We start from the raw sequence: 20,006 nt of genomic DNA, 5'->3' as shown, positions 1-20,006 counted from the left end.
ACACCAACTTTGTCAGCGAAAGGAGAAATCAACTGGCGGAGAGTGATAATGAATCTAATCCCCCCCCACCCCTACCCAACATGCATCCCCTTTAGCGCCCCCTGAATAGATTTGATATGTGCCCCCTGAAACCCAAGACGGGGAAATCAACGTTATCTTTTCAAGATACAATGGAGTAAGACAGAAGGGGGGAGATGGGGGGTGGGTGTGTGACTCACTTGAAATTCATCGTCTAGAGGCTCATTGATTTGAATGTCTAACACTTCGTCCTGGTAAATCCCGTCGCCTTCGGCCTGTTCTCCTGAGTATTCCATTTGGCCGTCTGGCATCTCCATGTCATTGGGCTGGCTGTACTCATCCACGTACTCTCCCCCCTCCTGCTGGTAGCCCCTCTCTACATCTCCTAGGTCGTCTGTGTAGTCTACGGGGTTCACCTGCTGGTCAAATTCGCCTAGAGTGGCATTGAGGCTAACGCCCTGGCCGCTGAAAGGCAAAAACACACAATTATATAGGGTGTTCACTCAATGCTGTACAATGTAGAGAAAAACGGGGCAATTCAAGAAAGTGCTACGAAATTAATGTCAAAACGCCGTTTTCTTTATAAATGACATAGAATGACTCATTAGATTGATTGTTCTCTACAGTGTTGATGAAGTTTCATTTGCGGTGAACGTTGCTAGTTTAGAATGCGTCCCTCTTGGTAGCATCTCTTCCATATTTGGTGTTGTGAGGTGGTTTTATTTGGAGGTGTTTCCAGTGGTTGGACCAATAAAAAAATCAACTTGATACCTTTGTCATTTTCACCTCCAGATCCTTGGCTTTCATTGCCTATATTGGCGATCAATCTACGCTGAGGGGCCATTTCTATGGCGTTTTAAAGGGAAAGACTCAGAAATACACAATGAAAAGAGGAACAGATTGTCTTCGCGGAGGGTGGATATTGAAATTCAGTCTGTTAGCTTTGTAAAGAAATACATATTTAGTCCCTATTTGTTTTGTGTTCAGCAGATTTCAGGGGGTCGTTGTTTCCACTCACGAACCTGCAGCCACTAGTAAGCTTGTCAGTTGACGTTCAAAGTTAAAGCCCTTCTGCCGCGGAGCAGCGACACAGAGTTCTATTGAGTAGTTACCACTTTTTGATCATGCCTGTGATAACATTCCACTCACTCTAAACATGCTACATTCTCAGAGTAAATTGTGTGTAACCATATATGGTAGAGACATGGGGTTTGGACCATTGTTTTTCTGACAGAATTTTCAAATTGTGTGGACATATTTGTATAAACCTTGAATGCATAAATCCTTTTATGGGGGAACACCATAAATTATAAACTAAGGAGACTGCAGCTCAGAAATTGTAATGTAAAGTGTCTACAGATTAAGTTTGGAAATGAAATCAGCACAATCAGACCACGTAGATACAAATTAACTTACATGTTTTGATCTTCGTCATCACTTTGCAGAAGGTCGTCGTTCAATTCCTCATCTGATACTTCTGAGGGATTCTAAAATCAAGAAAAACAACCCAGAACAGATCAGTATGTTCTAGCTCATGTTATTCATTCCTTGCAAGCCAAGGCTTTGGATGGCAAGGTCGACTATAGTACAACTACTGAATATCAACCAAAAGTGAAGTGTTCTTTCATTTCTACAAACCACATCAGATTGAAAGTGTAGGCCTATGTATGATCGAATCAGATTGCTAATCTCACATATTTTAGGTAAATACTTGAGAATGAATAAAATAGTACAAATAAACATGGGGATCTCCTTCAGTCCAAAAGGATGCTTTATTCTCATGTGGTGAAGGCAATCTGGGCAGGTTAAGTGTGTTCTCACATATAGTCCTCTTTAAATAAAAACATTTTTAAAACTCAGTTCTCTTTGTATTCACACTGCCCTTGCCTTGAATGAGGACGCAACTCTTTTGCCAGTTCACTTCACCAATTTTGTGGTCCGAGTTGCTATGTTGAGAAAGGAACCAATATATTTGTCCAACATTCACTCAGAGCACTCTGGGACAAGCCATTTCATAAGAATATGTTATTGGACAGCTAGATATACCTACTTACATTTGGGAAGCGAATAGATTGAATTTAGTTAAAAGATGCGACAACAATTTTAAATCAGAAGATACTATGGGTAACAGAATAAATAGCAGAAGAACAACTGCAGATTAAACAATGTTGTTTTTGAAAATTGCACACCCGATGTAGGCTACTGCCCTTTAAAGAGCTAGAAACGACTTTGTACCCTGTTGTGAATCTCACCAAATATGTTGTCTTCTCACACTATTCAAACCAAACAACCGAATAAAACAGTTTATGAAGCTAAAGATCACATATTGCTAACAAATAATCTGAAGTAAATCCTCCACACATAGGTTATTTTGGAAATACACTATATATACACACACAAAAGTATGTGGACACCCCTTCAAATGAGTGGATTCGGTTATTTCAGCCACACACGTTGCTGACAGGTGGATAAAATAGAGCACACTACCATTTAATCTCCAAATACAAAAATTGGCAGTAGAATGGCCTTACTGAAGAGCTCATTGACTTTCAACGCGGCACCGTCCTAGGATGCCACCTTTCCAACAAGTTAGATCTGCACATTTCTGCCCTGCTAGAGCTGCCCCAGTCAAATGAAAGTGCTGTTATTGTGAAGTGGAAACATCTAGGACCAACAATGGCTCAGCCTCGAAGTGGTAGGCCACACAAGCGCACAGAATGGAACTGCTGAGTGCTGAAGCGCGTAGCGAGTAAAAATAGTCTGTCCTCGGTTGCAACACTCACTACCGAGTTCCAAACTGCCCCTGGAAGCAACGTCAGGATCTTCATGAAATGGATTACCATAGCCGAGGAGCCACACACAAGCCTAAGATTACTATGCGCAATGCCAAGGATTGGATAAAGTGGTGTAAAGCTTACTACCATTGGACTCTGGAGCAGTGGAAACGCGTTCTCGGAGTATTGAATCACGCTTGACCATCTAGCAGTCTGACAGACAAATCTGGCAGTCTGACGGGTTGGCAGATGCCAGGAGAACGCCACCTGCCCTAATACATAGTGCCAACTGTAAGGTTTGGTGGATGAGGAATAATGGTCTGGGGCTGTTTTTCATGGTTTGGGCTAGGCCCCTTAGTTCCAGTGAAGACACAGCATGCAGTGACATTATTGACGATTCTGGGCTTCCAACTTTGTGGCAGCAGTTTGGGGAAGTGCCTTTCCTGTTTCAGCATGACAATGCACTCATGCACAAAGCAAGGAGCATTCAGAAATTGTTTGTTGAGATCGGTGAGGAAGAATTTGACTGGCCTGCACAGAGCCCTGACCTCAACCCTAGGGAACACCTTTGGGATTAATTGGAATGCAGACTGCAAGCCAGGCCTAATCACTTCACATCAGTCCCGACCTCACTAATGCTTGTGGCTGATTGGAAGCAAGTCCCCACAGCAATGTTCCAACATCTTGTGGAAAACCTTCCCAGAAGAGTGGAGGCTGTTATAGCAGCAAAGGGGGTCCAAGCCCATTTTAATGCCAATTATTTTGGAATGACATGTTTGGCGAGCAGATGTCCACATACTTTTGGTCATGTAGTGTATTTGGTGAGAATCACAACATAGGGTACAACATATATTATAGCTCTTAAAAGAGCAGTTGCCTACACTGGGTGTACAATTTTCAATTACAGCATGATTTAATCTGCAGTTATTCTTCTGCTATTTATTCTGTTACCAATAATATTTCTGTTGATAGTATCTTCTGATTACAATTATTATGTCTCATCTTTTAACAAATGCAATCTATTAGCTTCCAAAATTTAAGTAGCTTTATCTATCTGTCCAATAACACATTCTGATTAAATGGTTTGTCCCAGGGTGCATTGAGTGAATGCTAGGAAAATATATTTGTTTCTTTCTAAACATAGCAATGTTAATGCAAAGAGGACTCGGACCACAAAATGGGTGAAGTAAAATGGCAAAAGAGATTTGTTTTTTTCAAATTTCACCTTTATTTAACCAGGTAGGCCAGTTGAGAACAAGTTCTCATTAACAACTGCGACCTGACCAAGATAAAGCAAAGCAGTGTGACACAAACAACACAGAGTTACACATGGGATACACAAAACGCACAGTCAATAACACAATAGAAAAATCTATATCCAGTGTGTGCAAATGTAGTAAGATGATGGAGGTAAGGCAATAAATAGGCCATAGTGACGAAATAATTACAACTTAGCATTAACACTGGAGTGATAGATGTGCAGAATATGAATGTGCAAGTAGAGATACTGGGGTGCAAATGAGAGAAAAACAATATGGGGATGAGGTAGTTGGGTAAGCTATTTACAGATGGGCTGTGTACAGGTGCAATGATCGGTAAGCTGCTCTAACCTCCCGCTCCGTGGCTCGATGACTCATTGCGAGCTCACAGAACAGAGCTCCGGGCAGCCGAGCGGAAATGGAGGAAAACTCGCCTCCCTGCGGACCTGGCATCCTTTCACTCCCTCCTCTCTACATTTTCCTCCTCTGTCTCTGCTGCTAAAGCCACTTTCTACCACTCTAAATTCCAAGCATCTGCCTCTAACCCTAGGAAGCTCTTTGCCACCTTCTCCTCCCTCCTGAATCTCCTCCCCCTCCCCCCCCCTCCTCCCTCTCTGCAGATGACTTCGTCAACCATTTTGAAAAGAAGGTCGACGACATCCGATCCTCGTTTGCTAAGTCAAACGACACCGCTGGTTCTGCTCACACTGCCCTACCCTGTGCTCTGACCTCTTTCTCCCCTCTCTCTCCAGATGAAATCTCGCTTCTTGTGACGGCCGGCCGCCCAACAACCTGCCCGCTCGACCCTATCCCCTCCTCTCTTCTCCAGACCATTTCCGGGGACCTTCTCCCTTACCTCACCTCGCTCATCAACTCATCCCTGACCGCTGGCTACGTCCCTTCCGTCTTCAAGAGAGCGAGAGTTGCACCCCTTCTGAAAAAACCTACACTCGATCCCTCCGATGTCAACAACTACAGACCAGTATCCCTTCTTTCTTTTCTCTCCAAAACTCTTGAACGTGCCGTCCTTGGCCAGCTCTCCCGCTATCTCTCTCAGAATGACCTTCTTGATCCAAATCAGTCAGGTTTCAAGACTAGTCATTCAACTGAGACTGCTCTTCTCTGCATCACGGAGGCGCTCCGCACTGCTAAAGCTAACTCTCTCTCCTCTGCTCTCATCCTTCTAGACCTATCGGCTGCCTTCGATACTGTGAACCATCAGATCCTCCTCTCCACCCTCTCCGAGTTGGGCATCTCCGGCGCGGCCCACGCTTGGATTGCGTCCTACCTGACAGGTCGCTCCTACCAGGTGGCGTGGCGAGAATCTGTCTCCTCGCCACGCGCTCTCACCACTGGTGTCCCCCAGGGCTCTGTTCTAGGCCCTCTCCTATTCTCGCTATACACCAAGTCACTTGGCTCTGTCATAACCTCACATGGTCTCTCCTATCATTGCTATGCAGACGACACACAATTAATCTTCTCCTTTCCCCCTTCTGATGACCAGGTGGCGAATCGCATCTCTGCATGTCTGGCAGACATATCAGTGTGGATGACGGATCACCACCTCAAGCTGAACCTCGGCAAGACGGAGCTGCTCTTCCTCCCGGGGAAGGACTGACCGTTCCATGATCTCGCCATCACGGTTGACAACTCCATTGTGTCCTCCTCCCAGAGCGCTAAGAACCTTGGCGTGATCCTGGACAACACCCTGTCGTTCTCAACCAACATCATGGCTGTGGCCCGTTCCTGTAGGTTCATGCTCTACAACATCCGCAGAGTACGACCCTGCCTCACACAGGAAGCGGCGCAGGTCCTAATCCAGGCACTTGTCATCTCCCGTCTGGATTACTGCAACTCGCTGTTGGCTGGGCTCCCTGCCTGTGCCATTAAACCCCTACAACTCATCCAGAACGCCGCAGCCCGTCTGGTGTTCAACCTTCCCAAGTTCTCTCACGTCACCCCGCTCCTCCGCTCTCTCCACTGGCTTCCAGTTGAAGCTCGCATCCGCTACAAGACCATGGTGCTTGCCTACGGAGCTGTGAGGGGAACGGCACCGCAGTACCTCCAGGCTCTGATCAGGCCCTACACCCAAGCAAGGGCACTGCGTTCATCCACCTCTGGCCTGCTCGCCTCCCTACCATTGAGGAAGTACAGTTCCCGCTCAGCCCAGTCAAAACTGTTCGCTGCTCTGGCCCCCCAATGGTGGAACAAACTCCCTCACGACGCCAGGACAGCGGAGTCAATCACCACCTTCCGGAGACACCTGAAACCCCACCTCTTCAAGGAATACCTAGGATAGGATAAGTAATCCTTCTCACCACCCCCCCTTAATGATTTAGATGCACTATTGTAAAGTGGCTGTTCCACTGGATGTCAGAAGGTGAATTCACCAATTTGTAAGTCGCTCTGGATAAGAGCGTCTGCTAAATGACTTAAATGTAAATGTAACAGCTGATGCTTAAAGTTAGTGAGGTAGATATAAGATATAAGAATTGGGTCCTCATTCAAAGGCAATGTGAATACAAAGAGAACTGAGTTCTTTTATGTGTTTTTTTTCTCCACTTTAGAGGACAGCTTTTTTTTCTCCAAAAAGGACTATATGTACAACAACAAAAAAACATCCTAAGATCCTTTTTGTTGCCCACTGTACTTCCTACTGGCTCACGTCAATAAATGCACTTGGCACAAGCCTACTGCAAAATGTAACATACCTGTGAGGTCTGACATGGCTAATTCACCTTTCCTACAGCTGGCAGGCTGCATTCTTAAAATGTGTCCTAGCAGAGGCACCTATGGATGCTATGAAAGTAATCACATACACAGGAGACGGGGAGTCCTTTGTCTTACCTTTTTGGCTGTCAGCCAATCCTCATCGAGCAAATCACCATCAAATTCACTGTAAGAGAAGAGATAAACCATGACGTAAAGCAAGGCAATGTATCTACTTTTACAATGCTATATATTGGTCTAGTCTCTATACAGCTAGTCTAGACATGATTCTTGATTGGAGCCTAAATTCTCATGAGCAAGGCCAGCTAATAGGCTAAAGTGTGCGCCAATAACACAACATCTTTACGATAAGCAGATGGCAATGTTCCACAATATTTACACTAGACCTGTCTCTTCTGTCTCAAGGCCAGATTCTAGTGACACAAATGTTGTTCTCATAGGCTGCAGTCCCTATATTGTTCCTGGGTCATGTTCAGTTGGCCCCAAACAGGAGCAAGTACTTTAAATGGAAGCTGTACCACCTCAATTTCTCTCCTACCAGGTATGCTCATAAATCTACATCACATTCAGATCATAAACTCATTATGTTGTCATACTGTTTGTCATATTGTTGTTGGGAAAATTGTTTTACAAATTACAATAGTATACTTTTGTATATACAGTATCACCCAGCTCCATTCTTGAACACACTTGGTAAACTGGGAAAATGTATGTATGTGGTGACATGGTGGCAAAGCCTCTGCAAAAGATAGTCTCTGCCTAAAATCTCTTGGCCTGTATTTTCTGCATGAGCTATGTGCTTCATAGTTAAGAGTAAGGAACTACTGTACTAATATTAGGCTTGGGCGGTACACTGTATATACCGTATACTGGAGTATTTGGAAATAGCCACAGGATGGTTTTTCAAGAGTCAATACCATTGAAACTATTTATTTGGAGAAACAAAAAATGGTATCAATGTGAATATTTATAACTACCTTTTAAGTAAATACCTGCAGTCAACTTGTGCAATATGTTAGGAGATAAAGATCTCACTCCTCATTTCACCTGTCACATTTTTATTATGAAACTTAACCGGTAGTCCCAAGTCAAGTGATGTTTGTGATGTTTGTTTACAAGCACGGAACGATGAGAGACCAGAGCCTTGTGAGTCACTCACTGTTGTGCAGCCAGGTAATCTAATTACAGTATGGAATTCACAACTACAGTTGAAGTCGGAAGTTTACATACACTTAGGTTGGAGTCATAAAAACTAGTTTTTCAACCACTCCACAAATGTCTTGTTAACCAACTATGGTTTTGGCAAGTCGGTTAGGACATCTACTTTGTGCATGACAAGTAATTTTGCCAACAATTGTTTACAGACAGATTATTTCACTGTATCACAATTCCAGTGGGTCAGAAGTGTACATACACTAAGTTGACTGTGCCTTTAAACAGCTTGGAAATTACAGAAAATTATGTCATGGCTTTAGAAGCTTCTGTTAGGCTAATTGACATCATTTGAATCAATTGGAGGTGTACCTGTGTATGTATTTCAAGACCTACCTTCAAACCCAGTGCCTCTTTGCTTGACATCATGGGAAAATCAAAAGAAATCAGCCAGGACCTCAGGGGAAAAAAAATTGTAGACCTCCACGAGTCTGGTTCATCCTTGGGAGCAATTTCCAAAAGCCTGAAGGTACCACTGTTCATCTGTACAAACAATAGTACGCAAGTATAAACAGCATGGGACCATGCAGCTGTCATACTGCTCAGGAAGAAGACGAGGTTCTGTCTCCTAGAGATGAACGTACTTTGGTGCGAAGTGTGCAAATCAATCTCAGAACAGCAGCAAAGGACCTCGAAGATACTGGAGGAAACAGGTACAAGAGTATCTATATCCACCGTAAAACGAGTCCTATATCAACATAACCTGAAAGGCCGCCCAGCAAGGAAGAAACCACTGCTCCAAAACCCCCATAAAAAGCCAGACTACGGTTTGCAACTGCACATGGGGACAATGATCGTACTTTTTGGAGAAATGTCCTCTGGTCTGATGAAACAAAAATAGAACTGTTTGGCCAGAATGACCATTGTTATGTTTGGAGGAAAAAGGGGGAAGAACACCATCCCAACCGTCAAGTACGGGGGTGGCAGCATCATGTTGTGGGGGTGCTTTGCTGCGGGAGGGACTGGTGCACAAAATAGATGGCATCATGAGGAGGGAAAATTATGGATATATTGAATCAACATCCCAAGACATCAGTCAGGAAGTTAAAGCTTGGTCGCAAATGGGTATTCCAAATGGTCAATGACCCCAAGCATCCTCCCAAAGTTGTGGCAAAATGGCTTCAGGACAACGAAGTCGAGGTATTGAAGTGGCCATCACAAAGCCCTGACCTCAATCCTATAGAAAATGTGTGGGCAATACTGAAAATGCATGTGCAAGCAAGCAGGCCAACAAACCTGACTCAGTTATATCATCTCTGTCTGGAGGAATGGGCCAAAATTCACCAAATTTATTGTGGAAAGCTTGTGGAAGGCTCCCAAAATGTTTGACCCAAGTTAAGCAATTTAAAAGACAACGCTACAAAACACTCAATAAGTGTATGTAAACGTCTGACCCACTGGGAACGTGATGAAAGAAATAAAAGCTGAAATAAATCACTCTCTCTACTATTATTCTGACATTTCACATTCTTAAAAGAAAGTGGTGATCCTAACTGACCTAAGACAGGGAATTTTTACTACGATTAAATGTCAGGGATTGTGAAAAACTGAGTTTAAATGTATTTGGCTAAGGCGTATGTAAACTTCCAACTTCAACTGTAAATGTTTGCCAGCTAGATACATTATAACTATTAAGTTAACTGTCTACAATGTGCTAAATGCTTTGCAGTTGTGCATTTGGTTTGCTAATTTAGTAGCTAGTTAACTAAGTGGTTTTAACTCCAGCCCAAAATAAATACATAAATATCTTTCAAAAAAAATCTTGTTTCGTTTGGATCAAGAGTCTTTCTGTCTAAAAAATGTTTTGTGTGTGCAGCAAACTGAGTAGCATTTTTTTGTTACTTGTATAACTTTTAGCTGGGATGTCTGTCATGCAAATACTTTAGGTCAGAGATGCAATGTACTCATTAGCATTCTCTATGGGATTGCACATGTACTTGTTAGCATTACTAACCTTCAAATTACAATAGCGCCCCCTTTGTTCAGTGCCGGTATTATCGAATATCCCGGAATGGCATAAAGGTTGGTATTAAAGTATGACAATCTGGATACCGCCCAAGCCTAACTAAAATAGCCTAATGTTAGAGGCCAATCCTAAAACTGCCGGCAGTAAAAGGGAAAAGGTGGCATGCAAAACATGGGGAATGCTTGAATCTTTATGACAGTCATGTTACACCAATCAGCAGATATACCTGTCTAAATCATCATCTTCGCCTCTCCTCCTGCGTGATCTCTCAGCACCTGGTTTATCATAATCTTCAAAGTCATCATCTGAAAACAAAGAAACAGGGTTGTTAAGTCTGTTTGCTGTCAGGGTCTTCAACACCAGCCCTTAAGGGCCACAAAGTTAGCACATCGTTGCTTTCTATTAGGCAAATTAAAACATGGGAAAACAGGTGTGAAGAGTCTCTGGTCAATCAATAACATGATATGATCAATTCGGTGCAACAATTGAGGGGATTTGATTAACCTGGCCGGGCACCCGGGTCTTGCACCGGGTGAAAGTTGGATGCTTTTGTTTTAGAAACCGGGCAAATTCCCGGGAGAGGGCCAGGTGCCCCGTTCAAAGCCCATGTCGGCATTTAAAAAAAAACGTAATTAAGCACATGGAGTAATGAGTAGGATTCTGGGTTCACATGCGAAAGTGATTGTTTTTGACGAAAACGCTTTATCTTCCTTCCCAATGAAAACTAGTTTTAAAATGTAAACATATTTTTTCTGGAAAAGAGACATGTTTCTGGACGATCCACCATGCTGCCTTGTTGACAACATGACCGAGCAGTGCAGAATACTGTTCGATTTGAGAAGGGCGCTCCTTCCTCACCACTTTGCCCGTTCACATCACGGGCCATAGACCATCGCCCTGCGGCTCAGCATAATCTAATCCGCCCATTGCTAACCCTAGTTGTTTCATTGGTCAGTGCATTCCCCTGCTCAGAAGTTGCATGCATCATCCCATGGTTGCGTGCCATTTCTTTGACTATGAAGTCGGGCACCGGATTGCGATTGGTCCTTTAATGCCGTGTTGAAAACAACTGGGAACTCAGAAATCTCAGACATCAGTGATCCGACATCAGTGCGTTCAAGACAACTGTGAACGAGCTCCGACTGGGAAAAATCGTTTTGAAATGTCATTCAATTTGGGAACTTTGGCCTCTTTCTAGAGCTTCAACTTTGCGACCAGAAGTTCACTGAAGTCATGATTTGACCATGATCTGATTCTGTATTTTTCTGACTTCCCAATTGTCTGGAACACACCTGAAGACAACTGGGAACAGATATAGCCCTTGGTTCTCCCCAGACCTGACTGCCCTTAACCAACACAAAAACATCCTATGGCGTTCTGCATTAGCATCGAAAAGCCCCCGTGATATGCAGCTGTTCAGGGAAGCTAGAAACCATTATACACAGGCAGTTAGAAAAGCCAAGGCTAGCTTTTTCAAGCAGAAATTTGCTTCCTGCAACACTAACTCAAAAAAGTTCTGGGACACTGTAAAGTCCATGGACAATAAAAACATCTACCCCCAGCTGCCCACTGCACTGTAGATAGGAAACACTGTCAACACTGATAAATCCACTATAATTGAGAATTTCAATAAGCATTTTTCTACAGCTGGCCATGCTTTCCACCTGGCTACTCCTACCCCGGTCAACAGCACAGCAACTCGCCCAAGCCTTCCCCATTTCTCATTCTCCCAAATCCAGTCAGCTGATGTTCTGAAAGAGCTGCAAAATCTGGACCCCGACAAATCAACCGGGCGAGACAATCTGGACCCTTTCTTTCTAAAATTACCTGCCGAAATTGTTGCCACCCCTATTACTTGCCTGTTCAACCTCTCTTTTGTGTCGTCTGAGATTCCCAAAGATTGGAAAGCAGCTGCGGTCATCCTCTTCTTCAAAGGGGGGGACACTCTTGACCCAAACTGCTACAGACCTATACAGTGCCTTGCGAAAGTATTCGGCCCCCTTGAACTTTGCGACCTTTTGCCACATTTCAGGCTTCAAACATAAAGATATAAAACTGTATTTTTTTGTGAAGAATCAACAACAAGTGGGACACAATCATGAAGTGGAACGACATTTATTGGATATTTCAAACCTTTTTAACAAATCAAAAACTGAAAAATTGGGCGTGCAAAATTATTCAGCCCCTTTACTTTCAGTGCAGCAAACTCTCTCCAGAAGTTCAGTGAGGATCTCTGAATGATCCAATGTTGACCTAAATGACTAATGATGATAAATACAATCCACCTGTGTGTAATCAAGTCTCCGTATAAATGCACCTGCACTGTGATAGTCTCAGAGGTCCGTTAAAAGCGCAGAGAGCATCATGAAGAACAAGGAACACACCAGGCAGGTCCGAGATACTGTTGTGAAGAAGTTTAAAGCCGGATTTGGATACAAAAAGATTTCCCAAGCTTTAAACATCCCAAGGAGCACTGTGCAAGCGATAATATTGAAATGGAAGGAGTACTGCAAAGAGACCACTGCAAATCTACCAAGACCTGGCCGTCCCTCTAAACTTTCAGCTCATACAAGGAGAAGACTGATCAGAGATGCAGCCAAGAGGCCCATGATCACTCTGGATGAACTGCAGAGATCTACAGCTGAGGTGAAAGACTCTGTCCATAGGACAACAATCAGTCGTATATTGCACAAATCTGGCCTTTATGGAAGAGTGGCAAGAAGAAAGTCATTTCTTAAAGATATCTATAAAAAAGTGTTGTTTAAAGTTTGCCACAAGCCACCTGGGAGACACAACAAACATGTGGAAGAAGGTGCTCTGGTCAGATGAAACCAAAATTGAACTTTTTGGCAACAATGCAAAACGTTATGTTTGGCGTAAAAGCAACACAGCTCATCACCCTGACCACACCATCCCCACTGTCAAACATGGTGGTGGCAGCATCATGGTTTGGGCCTGCTTTTCTTCAGCAGGGACAGGGAAGATGGTTAAAATTGATGGGAAGATGGATGGAGCCAAATACAGGACCATTCTGGAAGAAAACCTGATGGAGTCTGCAAAAGACCTGAGACTGGGACAGAGATTTGTCTTCCAACAAGACAATGATCCAAAACATAAAGCAAAATCTACAATGGAATGGTTCAAAAATAAACATATCCAGGTGTTAGAATGGCCAAGTCAAAGTCCAGACCTGAATCCAATCAAGAATCTGTGGAAAGAACTGAAAACTGCTGTTCACAAATGCTCTCCATCCAACCTAACTGAGCTCGAGCTGTTTTGCAAGAAGGAATGGGAAAAAATTTCAGTCTCTCGATGTGCAAAACTGATAGAGACATACCCCAAGCGACTGACAGCTGTAATCGCAGCAAAAGGTGGCGCTACAAAGTATTAACTTAAGAGGGCTGAATAATTTTGCATGCCCAATTTTTCAGTTTTTGATTTGTTAAAAAAGTTTGAAATATCCAATAAATGTCGTTCCACTTCATGATTGTGTCCCACTTGTTGTTGATTCTTCACAAAAAAATACAGTTTTATATCTTTATGTTTGAAGCCTGAAATGTGGCAAAAGGTCGCAAAGTTCAAGGGGGCCGAATACTTTCGCAAGGCACTGTATCTATCCTACCCTGCCTTTCTAAGGTCTTCGAAAGCCAAGTCAACAAACAGATTACCGACCATTTCGAATCTCACCATACTTTCGACTCTGTCAATCACCACATCCTCATCGGCAGACTCGGCAGCCTTGGTTTCTCAAATGATTGCCTCGCCTGGATCACCAACTACTTCTCTGATAGAGTTCAGTGTGTCAAATCAGAGGGTCTGCTGTCCGGACCTCTGGCAGTCTCTATGGGGGTGCGACAGGGTTCAATTCTTGGACCGACTCTCTTCTCTGTATACATCAATGATGTCGCTCTTGCTGCTGGTGAGTCTCTGATCCACCTCTACGCAGACGACACCATTCTATATATTTCTGGCCCTTCTTTGGACACTGTGTTAACAACCCTCCAGGCAATCTTCAATGCCATACATCTCTCCTTCCGTGGCCTCCAATTGCTCTTAAATACAAGTAAAACTAAATGCATGCTCTTCAACCGATCGCTGCCTGCACCTGCCCGCCTGTCCAACATCACTACTCTGGACGGCTCTGACTTAGAATACGTGGACAACTACAAATACCTAGGTGTCTGGTGAGACTGTAAACTCTGCTTCCAGACCCACATCAAACATCTCCAATCCAAAGTTAAATCTAGAATTGGCTTCCTATTTCGCAACAAAGCATCCTTCACTCATACTGCCAATAATACCCTTGTAAAACTGATCATCCTAACTATCCTCGACTTCGGCGATGTTATTTACAAAATAGCCTCCAATACCCTACTCAACAAATTGGATGCAGTCTATCACAGTGCAATCCGTTTTGTCACCAAAGCCCCATATACTACCCACCATTGTGACGTGTACGCTCGTCACCAAACCCACTGGCTCCATGTCATCTACAAGACATTGTTAGGTAAAGTCCCCCCTTATCTCAGCTCTCTGGTCACCATAGCATCACCCACCTGTAGCACACGCTCCAGCAGGTATATCTCTCTGGTCACCCCCAAAACCAATACTTTATTTGGCCGCCTCTCCTTCCAGTTCTCTGCTGCCAATGACTGGAACAAACTACAAAAATCTCTGAAACTGGAAACACTTATCTCCCTCACGAGCTTTAAGCAGCAACTGTCAGAGCAGCTCACAGATTACTGCGCCTGTACATAGCCCACCTATAATTTAGCCCAAACAACTACCTCTTTCCCTACTGTATTTATTTTATTTATTTTGCTCCTTTGCACCCCATTATTTGTATTTCTACTTTGCACATTCTTCCATTGCAAATCTACCATTTCAGTGTTTTACTTGCTATATTGTATTTACTTTGCCACCATGGCCTTTTTTTGCCTTTACCTCCCTTATCTCACCTAATTTGCTCACATCGTATATAGACTTGTTTATACTGTATTATTGACTGTATGTTTGTTTTACTCCATGTGTAACTCTGTGTCATTGTATGTGTCGAACTGCTTTGCTTTATCTTGGCCAGGTCGCAATTGTCAATGAGAACTTGGTCTCAACTTGCCTACCTGGTTAAATAAAGGTGAAATAAAAAATAAAAAACATATGGCTCACATCCCCTGCATGCATCAACCAATGGCTGAGTGCCACGTCACACTCACCGACTGACATATTTCTATAACTTATGTGGTTTGCTGATACATACGCCGCGTTCAAAACAACTGGGAGCTCGGAACTCTGAAATATCTGCCTTCCGTGTATGCAAACCAACTGGAAAAAATAAAAAGAACTTGCTCCCACTGGGAAAAATCGATTTGAACGGTCATCCAACTCGAGAACTCGTATTTTTCGAGTTCCCAGTTGTTTTGAACGCGGCAGTAAAATAACTATCCTGGTGTAAGATCCGGCAGAGGAACGCGCCCAATGAATTAATGACTGTGTGGTTAACAAGCTACAACATTTTACTAACCAACAATGGTTTGTTTTAATAGTTCAAAGTAAGTTACTGTAAGACACCATTTTAGCGCGACACATAGTTACCATGCCTGCTAGCTAACCAGCCAGGCAGCGGAGCCTGCGTCATACAGTTAGCTAGCTACCGTTAGCATTTATTTGAATCAGGAACCGAACATAGCTATTTTTAACTTCCCCAGTAATGCATCTAGTTCCTCACACGAAGACACAGTAGCAAATTCACTTGCAATTACGTTATCAAAACAACCACAAAACACATGCATTTCGCTACTCCCATTATAACATCTGCTAAATATGTGACCATTAAAATGTGACATGGCGCAGCGAACTAGTTTTCTAGCAAATTCGCTATCTAGGCATGTTTTGACGTTAGCTGACTGTGGGCTTTACACTTGGTTATAATGGCTTCAAATATCCACATGCACTTTTGACCAACACACTCACTACACAGCATGAACTTGTATCGTGATATACAGTTACCTACAGATATGTTTCTGTGAATTATTGTGCGTTAGGTCAATGATGCGGCCTATCTCTTGCAAGCCCAAAGTCTACCGAAATAATGATAGTTAACATACCTCGGGGGCTGGCCGCCATGACGCAATAATGTTCCCCGTGTAAGTGCAATTCTATATAATTGCAGAATACATTGAAATGTTTACACTTTTGTATTTAAATAAAGCTAATGCTACAGCTAACGTTGTTTACCACCATCGGCAGAGAATCAGAACATAAACATGGCGGAGGGAATGAGCGCTGATGCATTCTGGGAAAGCATACATGTTCCCCTAAAACCTGATCCGAAGTCAGATTATATTACCTAAAATCATCAAACCAATGTTGGATATTTGATAAGAAACTGATCCTAAATCTGCTCTTTTGGTTAACTTCTCTCTGCAGTTCATGAGACCTAACAACAAGTATGTATGCATGATATCTAATTATATTTTTACATATTGCATGGAACCAGTGGAGTAAAGAAACGGAGTAAAAATAGTTTGGAGTACTCCTTAAGTAATGTTTTTGGGGTATCTGTACTTTACTATTTATATTTTTGACAACTTCTACTTTTACTCCACTTTTACTTCAGTTATCAAGAGAACAACTGGTCATGCATACTGCCTCTGATTTGGTGGACTCACTAAACACATGCTTTGTTTGTAAATTATGTCTGAGTGTTGGAGTGTGGCTATGGCTATCCTTAAATACATAAATAAATAAATAAACATTGTGCTTTCTGGTTTGCTTAATATAAGGAATTAGAAATGATTTATAGCATTTTCTTTTACTTTTGATACTTAAGTATATTTAAAACCAGATTATAGACTTTTACAAAAGTAGTATTCTACTGGGTGACCTTTACTTGAGTCATTTTCTAGGTATCTTTACTTTTGCTCAAGTAGGGCGAATTGTGTACTTTTTGAACCACTGCATAAAACTATGAAAGTATACATATTTTCTCAATAAGAGTAGGCAATAACATGAAATATACAATACATAGCTATACAATGTCCGTCATTTGTCACACATACTGGGCCAATTTATCCCGTTCTTCATAGAGACCATCCTCTGGGATTTTAACTTGGATAGGAAACGGACGATGCTTATCAGACTCACTGGCAGCTATAGGAATTAACAGAGGGGAAATGTCACAAAAATCATTTGTGGATAATGGGCGTGTCACAATGATGTCACAGTGGATTGTGAATAAAACGTGAACTATCCTTAACAAAGGACTCAGTCCCTTGGGAATAACTTGAGGTTATCAATCACTCTCAGATCTATTCTTTAGGCCAGAAACTGACTGGTGTAAACATGACCGATGTAAATCTTTTGTATTCTACTTGATGTTTTAAGATCAACAAATGCATATTTACATTTAGATCTAGTCATTATGCAATTCCAGAACTGGAGTTAATCTTATTAAAGTTATTCAAGTCCCTCCTTTGATTTTTTTTTTTTTTTTTTTTTGGGGGGGGGGGGGGGGACCAAAGCCTTTGCAGTTAGTAACAAAGGTTTTGGCATAGCATTTTTTTTCTGGTGTCCATTCTAAAGTCTGGAGTCCATTAAGCTCTGAAGTAGGAATCCAAGCAGTTGTCTCTCAGACTCTACAGCCAGACTTTGGAGTTACTGGTAAAGTCTAACCCCCAAATTCTTCTTTGGCTGACAAACGTCAACAAAGACCCCTAGAGACACCAAAGAGAGGTGAGCAGTGAAGTGAAGCCTCATTGTATTGGCTCATTATGGGATCCTGCAGTGAGGAAGAAGCCATTTTGTAGCACCACAAGGTCAATATCTGAAAGCCAGAGCGATGGAGGGGATCAGCCATGAGATTTTTAATTTCAGAAGGTGCAAAGGGACTTTCCTGTGAGGATTGGGAGGATAAGATGTTGAGCTGGTGAATATTTTCCTGGTTTCTTTTGGAGTTGTGTATTGATCAAATATACAATATTTTCCCTATTTTTCAATTACTATGTCATTTCCCTTAGCATTGCATGTCATTTATTTTGATGTTTGGAAGGTAGACTTACCTTCTGACACACATTTTTGGAAACATATCTGTAAATTTTATTTTATTTTTATTTATCCGTTATTTTACCAGGTAAGTTGACTGAGAACACGTTCTCATTTGCAGCAACGACCTGGGGAATAGTTACAGGGGAGAGGAGGGGGATTAATGAGCCAATTGTAAACTGGGGGATTATTAGGTGGCCATGATGGTTTGAGGGCCAGATTGGGAATTTAGCCAGGACACCGGGGTTAACACCCCTACTCTTACGATAAGTGCCATGGGATCTTTAATGACCTCAGAGAGTCAAATAAAGTCTTTATGCATGCAAGTACAAAAGGAAATCATTAAGTAGTGAACAATTGAACTCTTGATTGTTGTTATCAAGGATAAGGTTGTTATACAGTAAATAAGAAAATAATTTTCAGGGTGTCCAATGAACACAGAACAACATTAGACGTCAGTAGTATCATTGACCAAATATGGTAAAGATCCTGCTGTAAAAACATGACTTGAAAAGATGAAAGATAGCCCATATTTACACATTTCAGTTAATAATACAATTATTTAACTAATAAGTACTTTCATCATGCTCCAATCATTACATGTTTTACCATGTTTTTCTTATGATGATCAACATATTGCTATGCATATTGATATTCATAATTGGGATCCCATCTTATGAAATATTAACAACTGAACAGCTGCTTTTAAGATGCTGAGAGGTTGTATATCATTATCTCTCGATCCTGATTCTTTTTTTTCCCCAAGAATTTGGGGGTTATTTCCAATAAGAAGTTCTGAGGATAGCTGTCACATTCTATTACGGTGCCCTGAATGATTCTGTGCTCTTTTCCCAATCCAGCGGTTTTCCATAACAATGCAATTTAAAGGGTGGAAAGCCTGAGGCAACAAGAATTTATCCTCTTCAGTTAATAACGGACAAAAGTTCTTCCCACAACTAACCTGCCCATATGCCTTGTGTAGACCCACTTGACAAAGCCACAGCCTCATCTTCTTTGTTTTTGTATGTAAGCCATTTGTATCTACAAAGAACTAATCATTGTCAAAATAATATAAACCACCCTGAGAAAGCCCAATAGCATTGCAAAGAGACATGGAAATGAAACGATTCATTGTAACAGAACATTTCTCTATTGCGTTGTGTGAGATAACACACACACATAAGCCCTTTAAAATAAAAAGCATACAGTAGGACATATCTATACCATAGACATTTAATCTCATTATAGCTCTGTGTTCTACACACCGTCTACTCTGATCCCCTGAAAATACAATCAAAGGTCCTTCATTTTGGTCCTTGTTTCCCAGGGGATCCCAAGTTGTGATGAATATGTAAAAGTGTATAAAACCACCCCTTAGACTTGTGGAAGGTGAGATCTTTTGTCCCTAAAGGGGGGGGGGGGGCTGTTCTGAAAAGACACCATGTTTATGTATTTGTATCAGTGCTTGTTTGTTTAAAGTATTCAAGTGATTGTGTGAAGTTATGGCACTGCAATAATGTATTTTGTTTTCAGTTGGTTTGAGTTTCGAGTGTCAGATGGGGGTCCAAGCACAGTGAATCTGACATTCCTTATGTCCATTTTTGGTAAATCGTGATCTTTGGTCAGCAACTACTGAGGTCTGAAAGCACTGCAGCCTAGTACTGTAGGAAGTGAGAGACTTCCAGTGAACGTAACAGATCCAAGCAAATTTTGATGTATACATTGAGTGTACAAAACATTAGGAACACCTTCTTAATATTGAGTTGCACCCCCCTTTGCCCTCAAAAACCGCATCAATTCGTCGAGGCATGGACTCTACAAGGTGTAAAAATCTTTCCACACGGATGCTGGCCCATGTTTACTCCAATGCTTCCCACAGTTGTGTCAAGCTGGCTGTATGTCCTTTGGGTGGTGGAACATTCTTGACACACAGGAAACTGTTGAGTGTGAAAAACCCAGCAGCGTTGCACCTCTTGACACACTGAATCCAGTGTGCCTTGCACCTAC

The 20,006-nt window shown here is 42.2% G+C and overlaps 1 protein-coding gene across 3 annotated transcripts in view; it reads right to left on the bottom strand.

Annotated features, from left to right (window-relative positions):
* LOC135522595 (RNA-binding protein 33-like) overlaps positions 1-16,223 on the bottom strand; it is a 46,491-nt gene extending 30,268 nt beyond the window's left edge. For all 3 annotated transcript variants that reach the window (XM_064949017.1, XM_064949019.1, XM_064949018.1), the window contains exons 1-5: positions 16,064-16,223; positions 10,186-10,264; positions 6,899-6,947; positions 1,435-1,505; positions 219-483 (exon numbers count right to left, since the gene is read on the bottom strand). In XM_064949017.1, coding sequence (XP_064805089.1) covers positions 219-483; positions 1,435-1,505; positions 6,899-6,947; positions 10,186-10,264; positions 16,064-16,082 — 483 coding nt within the window. In that variant the 5' untranslated portion in view covers positions 16,083-16,223. The remainder of the gene's footprint in view (positions 1-218; positions 484-1,434; positions 1,506-6,898; positions 6,948-10,185; positions 10,265-16,063) is intronic.
* Between the last annotated feature and the right edge of the window lie 3,783 nt (positions 16,224-20,006).

Source organism: Oncorhynchus masou, chromosome 30 (assembly GCF_036934945.1).
Source record: "Oncorhynchus masou masou isolate Uvic2021 chromosome 30, UVic_Omas_1.1, whole genome shotgun sequence".
Taxonomy (NCBI): domain Eukaryota; kingdom Metazoa; phylum Chordata; class Actinopteri; order Salmoniformes; family Salmonidae; genus Oncorhynchus; species Oncorhynchus masou.
This window is presented reverse-complemented; position numbering and strand designations above follow the sequence as displayed.